The 22,873-nt window shown below is 50.0% G+C and overlaps 3 protein-coding genes across 3 annotated transcripts; 2 read left to right on the top strand and 1 right to left on the bottom strand.

The window, feature by feature from the left end:
- On the top strand, window positions 1–4,821 carry LOC34621280 (heterogeneous nuclear ribonucleoprotein H2). Its single transcript, XM_026337989.1, has 12 exons — window positions 1–245; window positions 431–570; window positions 824–1,027; window positions 2,093–2,448; window positions 2,672–2,776; window positions 2,952–3,062; window positions 3,195–3,261; window positions 3,348–3,505; window positions 3,697–3,795; window positions 3,911–4,258; window positions 4,404–4,623; window positions 4,793–4,821. The coding sequence occupies exons 1-12, from the start codon at window positions 1–3 to the stop codon at window positions 4,819–4,821; spliced, it is 2,082 nt and encodes a 693-aa protein (XP_026193774.1).
- A 6,200-nt stretch (window positions 4,822–11,021) lies between these two features.
- Window positions 11,022–12,973, top strand: LOC34621281. Its single transcript, XM_026338006.1, has 5 exons — window positions 11,022–11,057; window positions 11,136–11,477; window positions 11,569–12,118; window positions 12,364–12,602; window positions 12,710–12,973. The coding sequence occupies exons 2-5, from the start codon at window positions 11,175–11,177 to the stop codon at window positions 12,971–12,973; spliced, it is 1,356 nt and encodes a 451-aa protein (XP_026193791.1). The 5' UTR covers window positions 11,022–11,057; window positions 11,136–11,174.
- A 5,121-nt stretch (window positions 12,974–18,094) lies between these two features.
- On the bottom strand, window positions 18,095–21,959 carry LOC34621282 (nucleolar GTP-binding protein 2). Its single transcript, XM_026338005.1, has 11 exons — window positions 21,944–21,959; window positions 21,711–21,748; window positions 21,523–21,598; window positions 21,003–21,284; window positions 20,652–20,853; window positions 20,322–20,525; window positions 19,374–20,157; window positions 18,850–19,035; window positions 18,446–18,511; window positions 18,274–18,321; window positions 18,095–18,151 (listed from the first exon to the last, which is right to left on the bottom strand). Exons 1-11 carry the CDS (start codon window positions 21,957–21,959, stop codon window positions 18,095–18,097), a joined length of 1,959 nt encoding a protein of 652 aa, XP_026193790.1.
- Between the last annotated feature and the right edge of the window lie 914 nt (window positions 21,960–22,873).

The raw sequence follows: 22,873 nt of genomic DNA, 5'->3' as shown, positions 1-22,873 counted from the left end.
ATGGCGATGGAAGAGCCCACTTCAGTCTCTGTGACCGGGATGGAGGGTGGTGTTCGTGATTGTGAAGCTACTGAATCCAGCTTCACGGAACAGGAAGGAGGGACAACAGCTCCAGCTGTTGCAGCACCTGCTCAGCTTGCCGGTGCCACGAGCTCTTCCGACGGCAGCACAGGGCATGCATATTCGACACTCATTCTTTTAGACTTTACCTTCTTGAAGGCCGGAAATATAACAGAAGTCGTCGAGTAGGTGCAACATTCCAAAGTGCTTGCGTATTACTGCATCGATACACATAGTTCCTCCCTTATTGCACTCGTAAAATCAAGTGCGGCAAAGTAGTGTGCGTACGGGCATGCAGTCGCACAAAAGACTCAGAAATCGGAGCTTCTTATCGTGTATCTGTCTTGCATGTGCTGTTCTTTGAGTACAGGGTAGCATGGGTGGTGTTTGATGTTTCCACTCGCCAGTCCCTGGAAGAGGTGTCGGTCCTCGTTCGACCTGAACAGCTGTTGCCCCCAGCAGAACTTCTAACAAATCTGGGCGTTACACAAGCAGAACTCTGTTCCGCATGTAGGCTTGATTTTCCTTTTACGGGTGTAGTAACATTAGGGGTAGAAGAGTTACCCACATGACACCTTTGCGTTGGACTTCGGTTCCAAGTTTTGTTTTGATGCATTTCCCATGGCTTCTGTTCATTGTGTGTGCCTTTTAAAACCAATCAAGCCTACTATGGAATATAATTTTTAGAGGCGTTACATTCTTTTGGTTGATCCTTGGTGCTTGCTGAACCATTGAAATCCGATGCTGTGTGCTTGCGCCGCAGCTACTTTGGGGGAAGCTGTTCAAAGGCTTGACAATGCTATCTTCCAAAAGTCTCAAGACAACAGCCAAACGGCAATCATTTGCGCCTTCGGGGCAGGGAAGCTTAAAGATTTTCGCAGCTGCGCTGTGGCGCGTCAAGTTTCTCTCTCAGCGCATTATACGCATTTGGTGGACTTGCACCCCGTACTAGAACGATTTATGAACCGTAAGTGTCATGATTTGTAGCAGAGAGGCCTTTCAAAGCCTGCTTGTAAGGCTAACGGGCATTCGCAAATAAACCAAATCCGACAGGCAGTTTCAATGGTAGGGCAGTGCTAGAATACCGATTTGGCGCTAAATGATGAGTTCCTTCCATGCTGTATACATGTGGAGGTAATGTTTTGAAACCAGCAACTCCAGTTGGTACGATTGCATCAGAACGTATTGTAAGCTTTCTTCGATTCTGCAAGCGTATTCGGAATTCTGCAGAGTATTTTGCGCGCATTCATCAATATACGCACCACGTAACATCAGCTCTTCCGCTGTTGAAATGCTATCACCGCAGTATACTTGCTTCATCAACATGAGCCGTCTTCGACATATGGTTGCGGGTTTTGAAATTATTGGCACAGCGTCTGAATAATTTAAAGCCTTATTGCGCACTCCTCTTTATATGGGATGCAAGTGTCTTTGTTGTTCGGGTGATCGTTTTTAACTGGACTAGCTTTGCTCTCTGGAGCAGTCGTCAAGCGAATAGGTTTGTTCGATGATGGCACATGGGCAGTGTATCATGATTGAATACTGCGCAATGCTGCTTATTCATTTACTGTAAAAGCTAGTCATATAGATGCAGTTTGTTGCGTAATTTTGTCGGATAAGGTCAAACTTTGTATGCACGTCCTGGGTGTATGGATCATGTGTTCAATGCCGAGTACATCGGGTTCGTGGCTAGCTTGTCCGGTCAATACGTTACGGCTCTTATCACAACTAGGAGCTTCATTCGTGCTTTATTTACCAGCTACGTTGTTGGTTGCCCTTGTTGTATGTCAACGATTGAAGCGCCGTGTTTTGTCTACTATTTGACAATTTGCGATCTAAGCCTCTCATTTGCCGGCCATACAATGTTTGAGAGAGGTGGGCGCGTCAACCAGCAGGAGAAGGAAGCTGAGGATGACGCTCATGGACTTTTGTCTGGGCTGCACCTTGCACGCCATACCTTGTGTTGCACATTGGGGGGCTTTTGTCGGGGTAGCTCTGGGTTTTGTGAGCTCTTCGCTGTTCTTGTTTGCAGTTAAGGGGGATGATTTGAGGAGCCTGGGCACGGCTGCGGGCGCGCTGCAACTTGCAGCACCAGAAGGGCGGGAGGAGGGGTTGGCGGCGTGTCGCTGCATGTGTGGCATTTTGTTTCTGCTGCTCTCGAAGGGCCTGGTGCTGCAAAAGGAGCATGCCGTCAACTTGGATGAAGCAGCATCGGGGGAGGCCTCGAAATCAGCTACAGACGCAGCAGGGAATGGAATCCTTAGTGTTGGAACACACCTCCGTCTTAGGGGGCTCCCATGGGACGTAAATGAAGAAGCTGTCGTTCGTTTCCTGAAGCCAGTTGCGAGTATTACGGAGGCTGATGTCTGTGTCTGCGTTGGCCTTAACGTCCGTCAGCCACCTTGGATACTTTGGCATGATGCTGTCTACTTAAATTTAGCAACATATGTTTCGGGGTGACAGGGAATAGAGTAGTATTTTGATCGGCGCGTGCATTTGCCCCATGTCTGGGCTTCATTGACATCGTGTGGGTTTGAACATTTTTTGCAAGCAATATTGATATGAGCAGCGTATGGAGTGTACTCTGTCATTCCCTTTGTGCTTCTTTTAGAAACGCGTCACAGGCGAAGCATATGTGAACGTTCATTCAACTGATTTGCGGGACTTAGCGGTTCGGACTCTACATGGCCGGATGATGGGTCAGCGTTGGATAGAAGTGGGTAGTACACTATATATCTTTTCACGAGTACAACCCCGGTTGAAGGTTGTAGATCCACACGCATTTAGAAAGGTTTTGGATTGGAGAAAGCTGTTGCCAATAGATATTTTAAGCTAAAGCTATGCTGGTGTGTTTCATGGCTTGTGCTCCCCTTGCAATTGTGGTGTTGCAGGTATTTCGCTCTAGTGCGGAAGATTTTGAAAAAGCCGTCCAGCGAAGGGTGGCCATGCTGAGTTCCGATTCAAGGGATGGCCGAGACGCAGATGTCAAAGGTTTAAATATAGTGAGACACGTGCCTGCACCAGCAGTCGATGTCGTGCTTTAGATGATTAAAGTGTGACTTTGATTCGCAGCTGTTAAATGCAAGTAGGGGAAACCTGGGGGCTGCTGGGATGCTTGCTGTTTTTCTTTGCAGACAGTATTAAAGCTACGTGGACTTCCATGGTCTTGCACCGACGGAGACGTTGTTAACTTCTTTCAGGGTACGTAGTCCTTGTTTGGCCCATGCACTAGCGGTTTTACAGTCGTCTAACACTTAAGTGCCTCCTTTGTGTGATGCCTTCCTCAGAACATGGATTTGAGATCTCTCGTGAATCCGTTGTTTTGGGTGTCGCGGTGGACGGAAGGATGAACGGGATCGCTTATGTCGAGCTTCCAGACTCCACAGTTGCCGAAGCAGCAAAGGAAAAGCTGCACAGGAAGTACCTTGGCCGGCGTTTTGTGGAGGTATGGCTCTGGGGCCTGTAGACAGCGGGTGAAAGGAGATGCTTGCTACTCGATCGAACATTTGTTAAAAATAGGTTCTGTGACCAGTTTAATTTGTAGCCGTGCAAATGTGTGCAAATGTGATCGCTAGGTCTTCGTACGTCCAATCTTTATATTGCCCTAGTGTTGCTTGTTTTTTCGTGGGTCTTTAGGTTTATCCTTCAACTCGAGAGGAGATGCACCGAGCAAAGCGGCCTGGCCGAATGATGCCACATGAGTTGGGAATGGGAGCTATGCGTATCCCGCGCCCGGTAAGCGTCACACAGAGTGGATATTAATGAACGTTTTTGTGCATTCTGCTGCGCCTAGGTTACTGCATTTTCCTGCTCTGTGATAGCAACGCAATATTATGGCGTGCCGATTCAGGCTCGCATGATGGGTGGCGTTGCCCCCGGTCCATACAGCGGAGGATACGAGGGTGCACCCCAAGCGTACGGAGGCATAGGGGGAGGCTTGGGGGCCGCCCCTGGCTATGGAGGTGTGGACGGCATCGGGGGACACCCTGGAGGCTATGGTGGTTATGGACACCCTGGCCATGACCTGTATGGAGGAGGCTATGGGGCCCCCCCGGGGCAGCCTACATATGGCCATCCCCCCGCACAAGTTGTGCAAGCTCCACCTGTACAGGATGTTGGTCCTCCCCCTGCCGGATGGAATTATACAGTTTTGAGGCTTAGGGGGATGCCATTTAATGCTAATGAGCAGCATATTGTGGTGAGCGGGCTAGTGTGTCACTCACAGTGTGAATATAGGTATCCAGCTTTCTGAATCTGCACGCAGCTGTCCACTCCGTTTCACGTAACAGAAATGCGTGTTGCTATAAAATACCGCGTACTTTTTGCGTGTACGCTTGTGCCAGCAATTCTTTCAAGGTTTTCACATGACGGCCATTTTACCGTCCACCATCCCGATAGACGGTCGACCATCGGGAGAAGCGTATGTTCAGTTTTCTGACGTCAATGAGACTTGGCGAGCCCTACAGACAAGGAACGGGGCTCGAATGGATAGGCGCTACATTGAGCTTTTTTCTGCAAGCAAGCAGGAAATGACATTTGCAGCACAAGGAGGGGATCCACGAGGTGAGTTGTGTGGCGTGCATACACGTCAGTGACACATTACGGCGTGTGGCACCCTAGATGTAGGTGCTTCTCATAGAAGCTGCTCATCGACAGGACGCATCCGTTTTCAGCGACTCGCGGTCTATGCCCGTGTCTCTTGTTCATGCGCCCTTGTTTTCTGTTGCTGCAGCGTTTAGGGAACGGGATAGGGCTTTTTAAAACTTCACATTGGCCTGTAGGATGGCCCACAGGAGGTCATGCGGAAAAGAGGCAGGCATAGTAAAGTTGCTTGAGGTGGAATTGGCCTCGTGGCGACGCTTCAGAGGGCAGGTATATTTTGGGAGCTTCCAGTGACTGTGGCTCCTCGAGGGCATCTATTTGTGGATCGATCCTTGGAATCGGCACATGGATGGTTTAGCTGTGCGTGAGCATCGCTGTTGCTACCTGGCTACCGAGCGTGGCAGTGGCGAGTTGCGAAAGGCTCAGTATCAAGATCTTGCCTATCCTTGTCTCTTCGAATGCGAAATCGCTTTCAACGGTGGGGTTCACATGAGAACTGACATAGTGTATGAGGTTTTGACTGCATTAATGCCGTGAGAATTGACTTGGACTACCATAGGCGCATATCGTTCTCGGTAACTTGGCCTTGCGTGTCACGCCAATTTACCCCAACACCAAGGAAAGCATCAGCAGTAATAATAGCTGCAGTGGGCTTCCCTAGCTGCGCGAACCCAAGTAGAGATAAGAAATTGCTCGTTGCTGGCGCTATGCTGAATACCTTACGCCTACTTGAGGGTAACCTGTACTCGGGGCTTGTTAGACCTATTTACAACGAAGTGCCTGGACAGGAAAAGAACCTGTTTTGGCACTCGTAGAATCGCGTTAGCCTCCGCTTACAAGAAACTACGATGTTTAAACTGATAAAGAGCATTCTCGTAGCTACTGGATCGCACGGATTCGCGCATGCTAACTGGAACCAGAAGGCCAGATTTGGTACGTATAACCAGGCTTTTATTGGTCAACGCCAAGGCTATAAAGTTGCTCACCGAGTTCATTGGTGTGTCATCGTAAATCGGTTCCTTCCTCCAGAGGCTTGCTGCGAAAATCATGGTGCTTGCACATTTGTTGGTTGCTGAACACGCATGCGCATTTCCATGCGCTTTACGTGGCTTCGTGAGACGCTGAGGTTGGCGATTGTGACAAACGACATATTTCGGTGTTTGTTAGTCCGTTCAATTACATTTTTTAGTCCTGAAATATGTACCGCCAACGGTTGACATCCCAACTCGCTCATTCCACCCTCGGACGCATGGTATTTTTGACCTCGTATAGGGCGCCAGTGGGGTGCCTGCTGATGTACGAAAGGAACGCTGCTGCATGCGACGATCCTGCTGTCAAGAAGACGCGGGTGGAGTATGGTAATAACTCTGTTTGGGAAAGGCATCAAGCCTACCTTGAAGCAGTCCGAGTTCCTTTTTTTAGAATTAACCACATGCTGTATAAGTAGTTGTGCTGCGCACCTGCCAAACGACTACGGCAATAAGCAGCGCATCGAACAGAGAGAAGTAGCAGCTACAAATCGAGCTTTGCGAATTCTATCGAATAGTGTGATACATACGAAGCAAGAGAGAGAAGGCGCCTAGCTACACCAATCCCTGTCCTCTACTAAACATGACTGCCTCCATGGTGTAGAGGGGAACCATGCCGCCAATAAAAACAGTCATGTATCCAAGCGAAACTGTGCACTTCAACGTTCTGAATAAGCATATATAAACCTGATAGGTAGACGTAGAATATGGCCACTCCCAGTTTGAATTCAGCACCCTGAAGAATACAGCAGTTAACCAGCCATGTGGTTGAAATGTAGCGGAGACCAATTGTAATAGCGGATTGCCAGAGCACCAAACTAACGTGCTCCGTCCAGGCGACGCACTTGGCCGGCATTCTCTTTGCTAAAATGAGCTTACTGTGGAAGGACGCTTCTATGCAGCGATCACTTATCATACGGAAAATGGATATCTTTAGAAGGTTGGATGGCCAAAAGGGCCATCTGATGACCTCAGTTCAGTACGCTGCGATCGTTGCAATAGAACAAGCGCTTATGTCGCAGAGCAAGCCGCTGGTATTTGTGCAGAGGAAAACTGCCCTGCCTTTGTTTTTTCAATAATCGAATTTCCTAACAAAGCATCAGTATGCTTCATCGCGTTTGGAGTAAACAAAGTCACAGGTTCGGAGGACAAGTGTGCGATAAATTCAACAATCTGGGGATGAAAATAACTAGAAGGCGGGCACTCGCACTCTCTTCAGGATGCTCTACAGCTAAACTCTACGCCGACCCCTGGGTGATCGAAGCTCACTGCAGAGTAAACCCTTAGTAAATAGAGAAGTACTAAGTATGCTACGGGATACCGTTTTACAGTGGGTTCTAGAGTGAGACGATCCCGCTAGGGTCTCCGTAAGAAGATGCTTAGCCTCAATCTGACAAAAAGCTTGCTAGAAAGTTCTTATGTTTCGTTAAAAGTGGGATCCCCACTTATCTTGCATCCAACCTACAAGCTTTCTGCATGAGGGCGGAGGAACAATTAGGATGGGCGCTGCCGCACCTTTTTTCTAAGTGTATTAGGCTGAGCTACACTCAGGCTCTTTCTATTGCAGTAGTTTAAGCTGACTAACAAACAATTTTAAGAAAAAGGAATAACTGTTTGTATGACTTTGTTGCTGCATGCTAATGTAATTTTGATAGAATCAGCATTAGTCGTGTGTGTATGTATGCTGGATGCTATGTGTAACTAGCTATGAGTGCGCGGGGTGCTGGGCCATGCAGCCACGCCCATCTTTAACTTCTTTCTCCGTTCTTGTGGGTGACTGTTAGGGACACAGATAGAGGGGAGGGAACGCTATGTGAAAGAACACTTCAGAACTTTCTGCTTAGCTTGTATGTAGTCTGGACCTAAGTGACTCCCCACAGTGACTTTAGTTTAAGTGTGGCATCAGATGGACCGCAAGCTCCAATGCATCTGCTCCTTGTCCATCCACTGGCTGTGGGGTTCAGTGGGACGTCAGTCTTCTCTACAGCAGTTTTATGGTTTTGAAGAAGTTGGTTGATAATGCAACGATTTGATTCTGGCTGCCAACAAACTAGGAACAAAATTCTTGGATAATGATGTTTGACAGCACCACGTCTATTAGGGTAGCGGAGGCTGGCCTGCAAGCTGATGTGAACGCGGTGGCTTTACAGCTGATTAAATGGCATTTTTTGTCAGCAAAAATATGTCTACGGACACATCGATGATGGTATTTCCACAAGAAAAGCATAACGGCGCTAAGTATGGCCAATTACCAAAAAATATCATCAGCAAGTTAAAATGTGTACCTCGCTTTGCTTATCCCAAATGAAAAAAAGCCAGTGCTCCCTGCTGCCAGTTCTTACGAGGAAATTGCACTTTCACGGTGGCTCTATTCACGCGAAAGCTGTCTGCATGCAGTAATTAGTATACTTCACGTCTTTTTACACCTCCTGGATCGTCTGTGTTTTTCAAGAACAGCTCAACAGATAGACCAGCGATTTGATTCTTCACCAAATCTTGGTTATATTTAACTAGTGAAACAGAAAGTGTTCAAGGGTAGTTTAGCACGCTGCACCTACAGGAGCGTAACCAGCTGAACCAATGGATGAGTAGCCAGCTAGGGAATCTACTCATTCTCAGAAATAGCTACTGTAGTATAAAGCGTGGAAGTGTAGCTAACCCCGCTGGAACTACAGGGGCGGTACGAGATAAACCAATGGGAAACCGACGTTACACACCTTAGAGCCAGCCCTAAAAGTAGGGGTTTTGGCATGGCCCAATAGGGAAAATGGCCATCAGTTGGTGCCAGGCAATGTTGAGGTACCCTGCCTAAGAGCAGGTGTGCTCGGCCAGCCTCTTGGTGGCGCAGGCAATCCATATAGCTGTGAGGGGCTTTAATTCTCTCTTCTTGCCACCAAGAAATCTACTATCATAGTAGCCACGTATATTTTCTGTAGCCCAAATACTGATATATTACGCGAACGGTTCACATAAGTGCAAAAGGAAGTGGAACAACCCATTAGCGGCCCCACCCCGCATGCGAGGCCAAGCAGCCCCTGTGTGCTCCTGTCTAGCTCCAGTGTGTGTTCAAAGTAGGGTTATGACTTAAAGTATGTACCTTGGCCATGTCTTTTATGGAGGTCGACCGAAGGGGGTGTGCATGTTTTCAGGGCGGTGGCTCCCCGCCTTGCTACTAACCCCTAACGATCCACGGTCTCTGGTTCCTTGTCGTTAATCTATTTGAGCTGTGCAAGCAGGTCCAGTTAATTAGTGCTAATTCGGCACAAGAATGCGATTCAGCATATTTGCGTCCGGCTACGTCTATAGAAACCCCTGTCCTGACAATTCTGCCGTCCGGGCTCATCTCGCTGCTGCTTCCTAGAGAAGACCCCCGACGAAAATGGACGCAGATTGCAAGTTTATCGAGAAACCAGATACTTTATCTGCTATCGAGGAGAGGATCAAGGAGCAGGCACCGACAACTTCACCTGGTGCGTCACCGTTGTCAGCAAGTTCGCCACCAGAGAAGGTTGCAGACGAGGTAGCAGCGCAAGGGAAGGCAGCAGTGACAGTACCAACAAAAGCAAGCTTAACAGAGGCAAGAGATTTCCAAGTGTTGGATGGGGTACACGTCTCTCAGCTGCCTTCCCCAGACGCAAACGAAGGAGGTGGGTCTGGTGATGCTGAGACACAGGCAGTCCCTGCTTACCGAGAGACAACAACCAGTGATGCGGTGATGCCTAAGCTAGACAATTGCATGGACACGATCCAAAAAGATGTTCAGGCATTGCAACCGCAGCAGGAACAACAGCAGCAGCAGCAGCACCAAAATCAAAAGCAGCATGCAGATAAGGATAACATAGAACCACCGAAAGTTTGTGAAACACAAAAACACTCGCTACAGTCTGCCAGTGCCAGATATGAGGGACAAGAGGAGAACGAACTGGGGAAACAGCAGTCTGCAGGGGATATAGCAGCAGACATGACGGACGGCGGGCGCAGCTATGAGCGACTCAGCAATGCAGAATCAAGCGCGGCAGAGCCAATAACTGTAGCGAGGGCGGCAAGTGCAGGTCGAGTCTACACCATTCAGAAGATGATGCGTTACGCTGTAAAGAGCCAGAGGCCCTTCCACGCTCGTGTACCTATTGAGGTTTCCACCCAAGGAGCCGCTTCTACGCAGGCAGTAAATGTTGGCTCATCAGAGGAGAGCTTGCCTCTAGCCAAACCCGTCTTGCCAAGTGGCAGCACATCTTCCATCCAGCAGCATGAACGGAAGAGAAGGGAAGGGAAGCATACTAGCGAGGAAGACAGGGTGCTGGAAGGAGATGGGCGTGAGACTCCCACTGGCGATTCTTCGGCCTGTGCAGTTTCTGGGGAGTCTGGAGCAAAGCGGCTCAGCGACCTGCCACAAGTAGGACGAGAGGCTCAAGAGCTGTCTTCCAAAACTCGCGAAGACTATTTCAGTTCATGTTTCAGCGAGTGAGGGGCTGTTACTGCGGCCGCTGCCCTACCCGGACTACAGCAAGCAGGAAAGCCCACCCTCCAACAACGCATAATTGCTTGTTTATTTCTGTTAGCTTCTTTCCCTCAGACCAAGCTTCCAACTTGTGCAACGCCAGGGCAGTGCAGCAGACGCGTCTGGCGCAGCACAGGCGCCTCAAGGCATCAGGAAGTCTCGACAGCCGCCAGGTCCTGCTGGACGTCAGACAGGGCCCTCTTTGAACAGCAGTTGTTCTGCTGGTAAGTTCTATCTTTTCGAGTTTACTCCCGACTACGTATTGAGCTGTACCTAGAGGCCGGCAGCGCTTTGCATTTGTTTGTACTCGCAGTGGATGATCCCCGTCCCCCGCCAGACGGAGGAGATGCTCCCCCGTCAGGGGACGCCAGGGGCGGTCCGCTGCTTAATGCGAAGCGAAAGCTTGGAAGGCCATTAAGGGCTCCTGGAGCAACACCTATGCAGTATGTGCGAAGGGGGGGAGGGATTCAGAGCTTTTTGGGGTTCACATAGCAGAGCGTAGAGCTGTCGGTATGTTTCTTCCTCTGTAAAACACTCGACGCACTCCAGTGCTTGTGCCACTAACGTTGTTCTTTAAATGCTTTCTGGTTTGCGCTGCGTGCAGGGTTCGTTCGAATTCTTAGTCGCTATCGTAGCTACGATCGAGTGAACTAGAGGAATTCTACGACTGGAGATGCAATGCAAGGCCCGCCTGTTCAAGTCATTTCTCTCTAATTTTGAGGACTCGACCCCTTCTGTCCATGTCTATTCGGTCTTGCTGCCCTCACCTCTTACAGACGTACGAGTAGAGGCGCTATTGCTGCTGCTGTCCGCAGGTGACTCAGCCTGATGGGAGCCAGAGGCGACAGGAGGCGCACCCTGCATGGGCAGCTCACGCGCAGTGCGAGAAACGTAAAGAGGAATCGTGTGATGCCTCAGTGAAGGGTAGCCCCTCACGGCTTCACGAGGAGTTGACGGATGTAGATGGGGGCCTTGCTGCGTTCTCCATGGGAGATATCCGTCTGGCGGAAAAGGCGGTGGAGGGCGGGATGACTTTGGAGGGGTATTTCCGTTCTGTGAAGGATACAAAGCCCAACCTAAAGCAAACGAGTTCGGATCCCTCTGCCACGGGGACCCCTGGAAGCCTTCCTGCTGAACGTGAACAACAACATGCTGCTGGATATGGAGATGCTGTGCAAAGCCTATGGGGCCCTCAGGGGCCCCCTGTTTCTCCGCAGGCCACTGTGGGTCTTGGGGGCGTACCCCTGGAGAATGACGTGGAAGAGGAATTTTCAATTCTTGAGGAGACGGTGGGTTTTTGATTTCGAACATCAGATATCTGCTGATGTAGTTCCTACCAACGAGCTTAACAAAGACTAGTGCGGTGTCTTTACGGCGCAGGACTTCGCCTTGGGATGCGAGTCCCGTGGCAGGGGTGCCCATGGCAGTGTGGGTCATCAGGATTCTGCAAGCGCTCGTGAAAAAGCAGCTGCGAGTGTTGCGGCTGCACAAGCCGCTGCGGCTGCGCTTTCCAGTCCGGGAGCTGCGTCTGTGGCGGCGTGGTTCACGGCAATGCTTGCGGGTTCTCCAGAACGAGTTGTCAGTCCAGCTAGAGATCGTTGCGCCAATGAATCCTCGGGGAACGCCACCTGCACTCGGAGTCAGAGCTCGTCTCATCAGAACACGGGCTCATGTGGGTCTCACTCTCCTAAAACTGCAGGCAATCAGCGGCAGGAGGTTTGTCGGAGGCAGCAGCAACCTAAAGTACCCCAACGGGGGAATTACCCCATACTTCGCCACTCGGAGGAGCAACAAACATTTCAAGCGCAGCAGCACGCACCCATGAACCAGTCGCAGCCACGGGATCAGCTTCACAAGGATCAGCTCTGCTCCATGCACCAGCAGCGGCTGCACCAGCAGCAGGCCATAAGGCAGCATAGAGGCCAGCCTTGTAAGTACAAGCCCTCTTGTGACAGAAAACCGTTCGGTCAAGTCCTGGTAATCAGCAACCCTGCTACTGTGCAAAAAAATGGGCTGGCACGTGTAGGCTGAGTATTCCTTTTTGTGGCATGGGGCAGCAACACGCATGGATTGCGTGCTGTGCTTCCTAGAACTCGTGAAATAGAACGAGTTCAAACATGGTGCAGGAATTTTGAACTCGGCGCGAATCTTATTCTGCTGCCTGTTTCCATGCAGTGGATGCAGCACAAGGCCGCCAGGCAGGAAGACAGCTCCTCTCCCTGATCGGAGTAGTCCCGGCTTCTGACAACGGTGTGGACAGACATGTTCCCTCATCTCATGGCTGTTTGCCAATAATCCGCGAGGAACCCCCTGGGAAGGTGATACCCAGATCTGGCATTGACCTTGAGCGGCAACTAATGCAGCAGCAGCGTCACCTGCAGCAGCTGCACTCTGTGGAACAGCGAAACCCACAGGCCCAGCCGTCGCTCCATGCCTCAGGAGGCCAGACGTAAGCAAGCTTTTCCTTGTTTCCTCCTAGAATGCACTTCCGATTTTTTGAACCTGTGTAATGTTCCCGGAGTGCTTCTGTGCCCTGTATGCTGAATTTAGGCCCACTATGCCAGTGGGAGATGCCTCTGCTCCAATGCTTCATCACCAAATGGGTCTTAAGAGGCCCCCTTCTGTGCTCTCCGTCGGGCACTTGAACCTTGTGCCAAACGCGCACACCCATCCGGTGGCTAGGGCAGCAAGCGGAGAACGAAGTCTGCTAAAATTGCTGCATGCCCGCGGGGGCCCTGTGGTGGCTCCAGGTGAGCCCTCCCCGGCGTGGTCCTCAGGTCAGTGAGAAAAATGCCACACTGTAGAGGTAGTGTCTAGATATGCGTTTTTCTTTGTCTCGTTTGGGTACGCAAGCTTCAGCGGCCGGTGCTGCTGGCTGCTCCAACGGAGCACTTTAGAACGAAAAATGTGTGTCGTCGCCTTTTGGTTCAGGGCACGGGCGCATAGACGTAGGGCGATAAGTGCCATGTTTAATTACTTCTTCCGTATCGGCTTCATCCATTTGAAAAACGATGGTGATTCCGGAATGCCTTGAGCGTATTAAAGGTTTTTTCCAGCTCGGCATACACTAAGCCGGATCGTCAAGACGATGTAATACGTATGCTTTACCAGTTCGCATTTTAGCCTCCACTTACGAGTGCATAGTATTGCGAGAACTAACGTGCATACCTTTGCTGCATCCCAATGTAATAGGTTCACTTTGAAGTACCTGTTCGGTGAACGGCAATTTTCGGCAGCACCTCACCTGGCTAGATTAGCATGATCTCAGTAACGGCGCCCCTTCAACTGCGAACACCAGAGTATAAAGTTATTGCTGAGTACTGGCACAGAAGCGCAGGAGCGCGAATGAATTCACTGGCCCGATTCCTTTTTGCCTACTGGTAGAAATATTCATATGCTCATGCGTGTCGGCACATACGCAGCGTTGGGGGCTCACAAGCCTTCATGCACTTGGGTGGAGGAGGCACCCAAGCAAGCGAACCACCCTAGGGTAATCCGAGTTATGAAAGCTTTTTGAAAGGCGCATTAAAACCCGATGCTCGTTATGGACAACAAAATGACTTCCATAAGCTTAATGGCGGCAAATTGTTTACACACACCACACCATGGCATTCCTTTTTCGGCGTTGAATACCGCTGCTCGGTTCCGGTAAGGGAAAGGGAGCAAGAACCACTGGTTCAATGTTGTGAAGCATCCGTAGCCTGTTGGAAGAGAGGGTATTACTCACTCATAAGTCACTAGCATAGGTGTTTAAAATAATGGTGACTCTTTCAAACGAACAACACAAGTACGAGAGCAGCTGTAAGGCGGTCGACCAGCTTCCTTGTTTTTCAAACGGCCCCCTTCGTCTCTTCCCCAAACTGCATTTTTGTAAAAGCAGTTGAAGGAGCACCGATCTGAGCAAATCCAGGAATACAACTCAGGCAAGAAAATCCAAGCTCACAGCTTCGCAGCATCCTTGCGGGAGCGCAAAGGTTAAGGCCACGCCTTAACTTTTGAAAACTTTCCGGATATTACTCCAGGCCAGCAGCCGAGCAAAGTGTTCCATAAACAAAACTGCCATTACGAAAAACACTTGCGTCTCTTCTCACAACAGTTGGAGCCCACGCCATTGTTGCTGTACGTGCTCGTGCTAGTTTCAGCAGAACCGAAAGGCATTGTCCATGCAGGCAGCTATTCAGCCCTCCTCAATAGACTCATAGACATCTTCAAGAGGATGCCGTTGCAGTTCAGCTATGGAATAGACAACACAAGACGGCATACCAGTATAATCGAGTCTGCGATTGCTTTTGTAAAACACCGTTTTGTGCGTGACCTCTGGGGGAAGGGGAATCTTAAAGCAAGCGTCTGTAAGGTCAGCTGTTAAGTTTATTTTTGGTCGATGTTGCTTGTCAATTTGCTCGCCAATATTGGGCATCGGGAACTTCTTTAAAGTGATCTTATTCAGGGGCTTGAGGTAGCCGTAAATGTGCCACCTTGCGTCGCTTTCGGCACCAGCACCTGTTGTAGCCAAAGGCGCTAGTCGATTTGTGCACCTTGACCGATCTCAAATGAACATCCGACTCTCACGCAATCTCCTCTTCATGCCGTAGGCGGCTTCCGATATCGCAGGAGATCGCTTGGGATAAACGGCGGATTTGTCCTTATTGTTTGCCCATTCCTACTCTTCCTCTGTCAAAGGTTCAGGCAAAAATCTTGATGGATAACTAGGTGCAGAATTGGCAAGACATAATGCATGCTTAGAACTGCCCCCTCTTACTACTTTGTTGAGTCGCTCGCATGAAGACTCGGCCCCAACTTGTTGAGGCAATGACTCTACCCTTTCCACCATAGATGAAATGAGAGTTGCTCAGGGGACCAGCAGCTGCTTCTTGCTAGCGCCTTGTGACGAGGTGATTACCACAGCACACAGCTGTGGTTGGATGGATGATGCACTCCCTCCAATGGATCAACAATGGCAATGAAAAAGCACTGCGTCAGGGTGGAGGGGTATGCCATGAAAGTCAAGGACCATGCTGATATGACTCAATTCCGATGTAAAATGACTTTGGATTGCCGGTTACTTCGCCAATTCTTGCTTTCGGCCTCATGTTTACAAACCTGAGAACTAGGGACTGCTCTAACGAGTGCACAGGCTGATTGCACTTTTGTGCTCTTTCCTTGAATAGAGGACTCATTTCACATCCAGTGTCGAATAGCGCTGGCAATTCTTGCCCATCAATGGAAACTTGTAACAAAGAGGAAACAAACCGTGGGAGGTTTTTACTTGCGCCTCTATCGTCTACAGCCCTCTTCATTGCGCCACACCGTGTGTGGGGGGCTTGGCGTTCCTCTGCACATCTCTTTTGCTCGCCAATTAGCCTGACTCTCCTAGGCTTAGCCCCGTTGCTCAAGTTTTCTAACCTTGTGCATTCGCGTGTAGGTGCGGGTGACACTATTCAGTTTCCCACAATAGAAGCGTGTGTTGAGGGACTGTCTGAGATTGCCTAGGACCATGGCTTCCCTTCGGCTTTCTTTACTCGTCTTTTAAGACTGTAGGATAGGGCAGGTTGACAGAGAAACATCCCTTAATTCCAAGTTCTGGCGTGCCTCTCCCCTTTTAGCCAAGCTTGCAGGTTTTACACTCACTCGCTCGTGACATTCCACGTAGTTCACTTTTTGCGGAAGCCTCGCCGGTGAGCTGATCAATCGATGAGTCGCTGGGCATCCTGCGACCACCTAACGTGCCACTTTGGGCGAATCTGAGATAAATAATTAATAAAGCAGCGACTTGCTTTGCGAACCAAAGTTTCATAATTCTCCACATATCGGGCTCTTGCTAGGATTTTCTGCTTTTGCTCTCTTTGTTCTCCCAAACTATGCTGTTGCGCTGAGCTTCACATAAGATAAACCAAGGCGAGTGTGCAGGCTTGAAGTGTAGAAATCCCTGCATGCAGATGCCCTTTACATGAATAGAGTAAAAATTAAAATGCTTCTCCCCCCAAGGCACGTGCCACAAAGTGTACGTGTTCCTCTTTATCTGGGAGTGTCAAGTAAGGAACATGATAATCTTCCAGTACTCACTTATCCTTACAATTCTCGTACTTTTCTGGTCGGCATAATCTCATCGATCGGTAAGCATCTTAATGGCGCTATTGTCTCTACATCAGCTTGTAGGCCGGCTTCAGCGGTACCAATAAGCGTTGATCCCCGTCAACTTCTATCATTAAAGTGTATGTTATCAATGGCCAATAATAATCAGATCACTGAATTGTAAAGTAGCTTGGTCGGATACAGACAATTGTTGTACTGGAAGCTTGGCATTTCAATGCTTTGAATAAGGGCAGATGCGCGGGGAAATAGCTGCATAGAGCTACGAGGTGCTACCGATGTAACATTCCTCATAGACATTTAGTATGGCGACACCCAGCCTTAAGCCTGAGATTATACTTGATAGAAACTTGTTGAGTGCCTTACGAAATGAGCTGGCCACACAGTCTCACCACTCAGGGTCCCGACATGGGGAGGGGCACGTGCTGCACGTGTTGCTGCACTAATTCACACCAAAGCTTCACAGCTAGTGACACTTACAATAAAGCGCGCATAAGCGCACACACACGGCATTGGCCATTATTCCATCGAGTTAGCCTACACTGCAGCCAGTGCGGTAACGAGCAAGCAACACCAATAGTAAACTCTACACCAAGCCATTAGTTGAGCCCGCTTACAGTAGGAGAAAATGCCTGAATGTGACGCCCGGAGCATGATCCACTCCTCTCCACCCGTGCTGTAGCTCCGTTAGATGAGGGCCATGAGACGTTACAGGAGCAGTACAAAAGCTTGCCCCGCTGCATCTGACTCTTTGATTTACAATTATAACGTGTTGTATGTAGTGTGTGGCAATTGCGAGCACGAGCCTTCTTGCCCCACCGGCCTCCCCAGAGTAGGTAGAGGCTCCTATTTGCTGCTTCCAGTGACACAGGGAGGCTTCATCTAGCTCAAAAGACAGCAATTATCGAGTTAGATGCTCAGCGATTGGGCAGTCGAGCACATGGGAACAACTATTACAAGCATTTCTTTATTAGCAGGCAAACGCTCTAGCTCAATGGACAGAAGATCGAGTAAACCTCAAATCTTTTGTTTGGCTCAGTGTATCCTCGACACCTAGGGACCTGCTGCCGCCATTAATATATCCCTAGCTTGCATCCAGCTGCCTGATCCGAGGCTATCCCGGTCCTTCTAGCTTCAGTGCTTGCTAGAATGAACCACCCATTTGCAATTGGTCAGGCTTGTCCATGAGCGCTACCCACGCAGCCAGCTTACGGCTACCTTTGAAAAGCTCTCTAATTGGTTCTCTCCATTCATGAGGTATTTGAGACGGCAATACATGCATGAAGCGCGCAGCAGTACAGGCCCCACACCAGGCGTCACGTAAGCCATGCCTTCCGACGGTAGGCACAGTAGAGTCCTTCAAATAGATAACAGTTTGCTAGTCCCCTGACCGCCTTGTAGGCGCATCTTGTCTACTTCAGCTAGAAAAAACTTAAGTCCAACAAAAAGTTCACCATGTGGCATGCTATAAATCTGACTAGCCCCCAAAGTGGCCTGTGTACAAGGCCTGGAGATTGGTTTCGACGTGCCTGCAATAAACATGGAGTGACTCTTTCCTACCACTGCTCTTAGCCAGACGTGTTTGCTGAGACCAACACAATCGGACGCCTCTCTAAGGCAGCCGTCGTCAAACACTGCTCCTGCTGGGGGTGTGTGGGCAATTAGAGCTCGTCCATTGAGACTTGTTCGCCTTCTGCTTCAATATTTCCCTGCAGTGACATTAACAGAAGTGGCGCCACAAGTCCATCGCTGGATATTCGATCCGCTTATTGGCATAGTGACTGTGTAGACGCTGCACATGCGTAAAATACGGTATTCAGCTCACTTCAGCAGCAAGCGTTGCAGTCTCTGCACGACGGTGTTTCTTTTCCATCTGAATCACGCCATTTTCTCAAACACACGGACAATCGTGGAATCTGCAGTTGACAGCAATAATATGCGCCAGCAGGTTCACCAGCAGAGGTATCAGCATACAACGGCAGCATTTTCACGTACCTTCCGCTTTTTCTGCCTCAGAGTCACATGCTCCATCCGTTCAGGAGCCTGCATTCTCCAAACAACGCATACATTAAACCGTAAATTCGATTTCTTTGACTCCAGCTGTATGGTCCCAACGTATGCTGCTTTCCAGAGCCACTGAAACCTTATAGTATATCCGTGGCTATACCTCTGCCTCCGTGCGCGTTTGCTCCCTTTGTCGCTTTGTGGCGAGAACATCTCTGAACATAAGACGCTGCAGCCGCAGCGCAACAGGCGGCAGAGAGCATTGAAAAGTGGAGATCAGCCCACCTGTCTCTATACCAAAGCAAGAACCAAACACTGCAGGAATGAGGAGCTCAGGATACAGTGCACGCACATATGAGAAAAAGCCATAGGAGTGGACCTAAAATAGTATAGAGCCATTCATACATCTGCGCTGAGAGGACCAGAAACAGGTCGCATGAAGCCATTCAGCTACAGATAGATGCAGAGTCTGCATACCTTACGGCAAGAGCCCCTTCAAACTGGTGGCACTGCCTGGACAGGAACTGCTGCTTTATTGGCTGTTCCTCTAAAAAATCCAAGTCTCACCATCTCGCCTTGCACTGACTGGAGCGTCTGTGCTGGCCCATTCGTTGCTTCTGAATCTGGGCAGCAAAGCTCTCCTTCGGCTGATGATACCCCTAGACTGGCCAGTTGCCTTTCCACTAGCTCCTTTTGTAGTGTAGCCAGCGATTCTCCAGAGTCGCTCTTTACGCCTACGAGCCGGACAGCTCCCTGCATTAGCACCAACAAAAGCAGCGACATAGATCAATCCAATTCCGCAGCTGCACTTGCAGCAGTGAATGCAAAGTTATCGGGCAGCTTGAGGATTCTGAATGGATGTGACAGTAGAGAAAGAGGCGGTGCAGGAAACAGGTAGAATGGGGGAATAAGGGGGGCCACAGAGCAAGGCCAAAAAGGTAGCAGTCAATATATGTGAGAGTGCGCATCTTGTGCAGAACTTTGCACTGGGAAACCAACGAGGGAGGCATGCTCCAAGCCGAGTTTGAGCAGAATTTCGCATGCCGCAACAACCTAAGAGTGAAAGGACAGCACAAGATTTTTCGACTAACAGAATCTTTGAATCCAGATGGCAAAGAGTAATAAGGCACTTTCCCTTCCTGCCACTCTTGTAGAAACATCTTAGCGGCCGCGCATAAGTCCGCAACTCCTCCTTTCAAGAGCTTGCCTCGCCGCATCGCAAGGCCCTGAAGAGCTTCCCTAGGACTTGTAAAGATGGGGAGCTGATACAACTGCTGCAATGTAGGCACACTTGATATAGATATTAGTGCCTCAGCAACTGCCTCTGGATTGGGGATCTGTGGGACGGGCAGGAGTGACTGCAGCAACAAAGATGCAGATGCGTCCAATGGCCTCTGCTGCTCCTTTTGCTGTTGTTGGGAAACTACTAAGGACTGTGGGTGGGGTAGGATTCTGGCAGTATCTTCCTCCCTGGCTGGAGGCGCAAAGAGGACTCCAGGAGAGTCTATAAGCTGCGTCTTGCTATCGAGCTTGATAAACTTTAGCTGCCGAGTGCTGCCTGGAAGCGCTGCAACCCCAGCAGAAGCGCTCCGCGTCAGAGCATTTACCACGGAGCTTTTACCAACATTCGGATAGCCCACAACGCCCACTGTCATAAAAGCCTTGCTGCTAATCTTGCTGCTGCTGCCGCTGCTGCCGCTGCTGCTGCTGCATAGCACCTTGCTGGAGTCGCCGTCCTCAGGAGCCACTGGCTCTCCTCCCGCTGCAGTTTCTGCTGCGGCTCCATCACCAGCACTGGAGACCTTTGCCGCTGCGTGACCTATTGAGGAGAGAAGTCGCATGAGCGGCTGCACTCCCAAGGCCTGGGAGCTGCTCCTGCAAGCGAGCGCACAGAGCTCAGACAGTCACTACCTCGACTGAATGCCTAAATTAGAGAGCATAAAGCAGACACCAAGCTTACCCGCAAGTCCTAAATTAGTCCGATTTACAATACACGCCTCCCATCCCCAAGATCCGAAGATTAGGGGCTAACCACATACCTCTTTAGTTTCTCTGGGGCATGCACAGGGTCCGCTGCACACCATCGGCCGATACGACTGCAGCCGCTGCCACCACTGCTGCTGCACTTAAAGGCCAGTACAGGAGAAACAGTTGTGCGCCGCAGCTGCTGCAGCCACGCAGCGACTGCGGGAGCAGGCAACAAGTCTATTTTGTTCAGCAACAAGATCACCTTCTTCCCCTCCCTGGAATATCGCACACCAACCAAACAAGATATACCCTTGCATCCTAAGCCCTGCAATGCAAACAAAGACGACGCATGCGCACCAGTAAGAGCAATCACCAAGTTGTAAAGCCCAAAAAAAACCTACCGGTGAGCCCATCTCTCCAGGCCTGCGCAGCGAAATGCGAGAGGAAGCCTCGCATCCAAAACGTGTATTATGATGTCTGAAGCTGCGAGTAGCTGCCTCAACTGCTGCTGCTGTTGCCGCTGCAGTGCAGCAACGTGCTGCTGCTTGGCGCTATCACAAAGAGAGAGTGTGGCGGCAATCGACTGCAGCGCCAGGTCTGCCTCTGCACGAAAATACAGTCAACTCCACATCCTAAGAATGATATTGGGCTACAGAGGACCGCTCATGAAGCTTCTGTGTGCCCTTACAACCCGATTTTAGAAAATTTTTCAACAACCCCTATCATTTGATCACGGTCAAGCTCAAGCCCACCCGAGGGACCCTCGGCAGCTGCTGCTGCCTCAAAGACATTTGTCGCTGCCAGCTGGTGTGCGATTTTCTGCGCTTGCGTTGCGTTCGACTGTCCTTCATCGTGCAAGGCTGCTGTTGTTGCCGCCTTCTCTTGTTGCTGTTGCTTCAGCACCTGCTGCTGCCGCTTCTCCTCTCGCTCCTGCAGTAGCCGTGCTTCCTTCTCTTTCTTCCTTCGAAGCATATTGGCGACGATTTCTCCCTTAAACGGGCACGAGTTTGGTATTCCTGGGTCTCTTCGTAGCTCTGCAGACAACGTAAGAGGGCAGCACCAGGCAGCGCAGCATCGCGAGGCATAGCAGCAGCAGCAACTACAGCAGCCACCCACATACCAACCACGGATTTCGCCGACACAGGACATTTGCTGGTACTGAAGGAAGGCAGAAACATCAAGTCGGGGCAGTCACAAGCTTTACACGTCCTACACTAGCAGACAAGAGCAGCGAACTGCAGCTGATAGCAGTAGGACGCAGTGGTGACTTACTTCGCCTCACGGGTCCACCCTTCGCCTTTGCTTCCTTACGCATCTTCCGACGATGCTCCCTGACCTTCTTTTCGATCTGTAAAGGCACGAAAGCTAACACGCCACTAGCATCCGCTTTGAAAGGATTGCACATCCTGCCAAGGCTCTAGATGCACGGTGAGCGCCCAAAGTCAGGGATTTGAACTCACGTTGTACTTTTTGGAGAGCTTCTGACGCCTTGATTGCTCTGAGCACCCGCAGAGAAGTTGGGCACAGAGCCCTAATTGTGCAACACGACCTTGGATTTAGAGTATCGATTGCCGTGTCACCAGCGATTTAGTGGATATGTCTAGTAGCAGCCCTGCCTGCAACATGTCAAGAGCTTTCATATGTTGCGCTACAGCCAAAATGTACAGATTTTAACTAATAAGATTAGCCTTACTCTTCACCTTCGCCATCTTGTAAGCGGTGTAGCAGGTCTGCAGGGGAGACCCATAGGAGAAAGTAGCAGACACTGAAGCCTGAATCAACCCTCCTGACGCACCAAATCCCAAAACCATATATTTTAAGCCCTCAATGCAAGAGAGCGTTTGCTGTGGGGAACCCAGCACCCCACAATGTATGGCTGGCGGAACCCGTGGGGCCCTGATGGGCCCCCATGGTAACCTGCAATAGGACCACTGTGCTGTAGAGCTTTAAATGCAGGATTCTTCATACAGTACAAACGCTTGCTAGAGTGACGCCTATGACGTGCCCATAAAGCTGTCGAATTGGCACAAACAGTTTTGAGTGCTCTCTGCCAATGGTCTTCTTCTTGCTGGTTGCTCGTGAGTCATTGCAGTCCTTTGGAGTCTGAGTTATATTTCTGTGCTGTTGTTTCAAACGCATCCATAGTCCTTTAAAACCTTACGGCTTCAGATCCGTTTGGCGTCACTGAGTTGTGCTGTGTATGTCCGTTTGCCGTGCCTAATGCAGCACGAATCCTGCCATTTATGGGACAAGCTATATGCAGGCGCTTTCTAAGGCGTTTGTTCTAGTCTATTTAAGATTTATTACTTGGAATGTTTGCTCATTTAGGCCATATGCTGCAAAGCAGTGTGCGCTTCGTACTGTAGGAAAGAGCGGTGAATGCCTTTGGACTGGGATACAGTGCTCCCGTGCTAAACTCCAGAAAAGCACTCTCTACTACACCTCTTCCATATCGTTAAGCATAACCAAGCAATTGCCTTACTGGATTGTCTCTTCGCGTATCCTACATATTGCAGAGTAGTGCTAGCCCGATATCATGCAACTAACTCTGAACTCTTGGACTGCAAGGGGGTGCCGCAACGCTGTCCCTAGCTGTACCTGTCCCTTCTTCTTGGGAACTCTG

The sequence above is a fragment of the Cyclospora cayetanensis genome, unplaced genomic scaffold (assembly GCF_002999335.1).
Source record: "Cyclospora cayetanensis isolate NF1_C8 unplaced genomic scaffold, CcayRef3 CcayRef3_contig_22, whole genome shotgun sequence".
Lineage (NCBI taxonomy): Eukaryota > Apicomplexa > Conoidasida > Eucoccidiorida > Eimeriidae > Cyclospora > Cyclospora cayetanensis.
Note: the sequence above shows the minus strand (reverse complement) of the source record. Positions and strands in the feature narration are given on the sequence as shown.

Excerpts from the sequence above, each read along its gene's own strand:
- LOC34621280 (XM_026337989.1), top strand. The coding sequence starts at position 1 with ATGGCGATGGAAGAGCCCACTTCAGTCTCTGTGACCGGGATGGAGGGT. Across the intron at positions 3,262-3,347 it reads CGTTGTTAACTTCTTTCAGG|AACATGGATTTGAGATCTCT; the intron begins GTACGTAGTCCT and ends TGCCTTCCTCAG. Across the intron at positions 4,624-4,792 it reads ACAAGGAGGGGATCCACGAG|CGTTTAGGGAACGGGATAGG; the intron begins GTGAGTTGTGTG and ends CTGTTGCTGCAG.
- LOC34621281 (XM_026338006.1), top strand. The coding sequence starts at position 11,175 with ATGGGAGATATCCGTCTGGCGGAAAAGGCGGTGGAGGGCGGGATGACT. Across the intron at positions 11,478-11,568 it reads TTTCAATTCTTGAGGAGACG|GACTTCGCCTTGGGATGCGA; the intron begins GTGGGTTTTTGA and ends TTTACGGCGCAG. Across the intron at positions 12,119-12,363 it reads GCAGCATAGAGGCCAGCCTT|TGGATGCAGCACAAGGCCGC; the intron begins GTAAGTACAAGC and ends GTTTCCATGCAG.
- LOC34621282 (XM_026338005.1), bottom strand. Across the intron at positions 21,285-21,522 it reads GGGTGGACCCGTGAGGCGAA|AGCTACGAAGAGACCCAGGA; the intron begins GTAAGTCACCAC and ends CGTTGTCTGCAG. Across the intron at positions 18,512-18,849 it reads AGTCAGTGCAAGGCGAGATG|CGTCTTATGTTCAGAGATGT; the intron begins GTGAGACTTGGA and ends CTGCGGCTGCAG.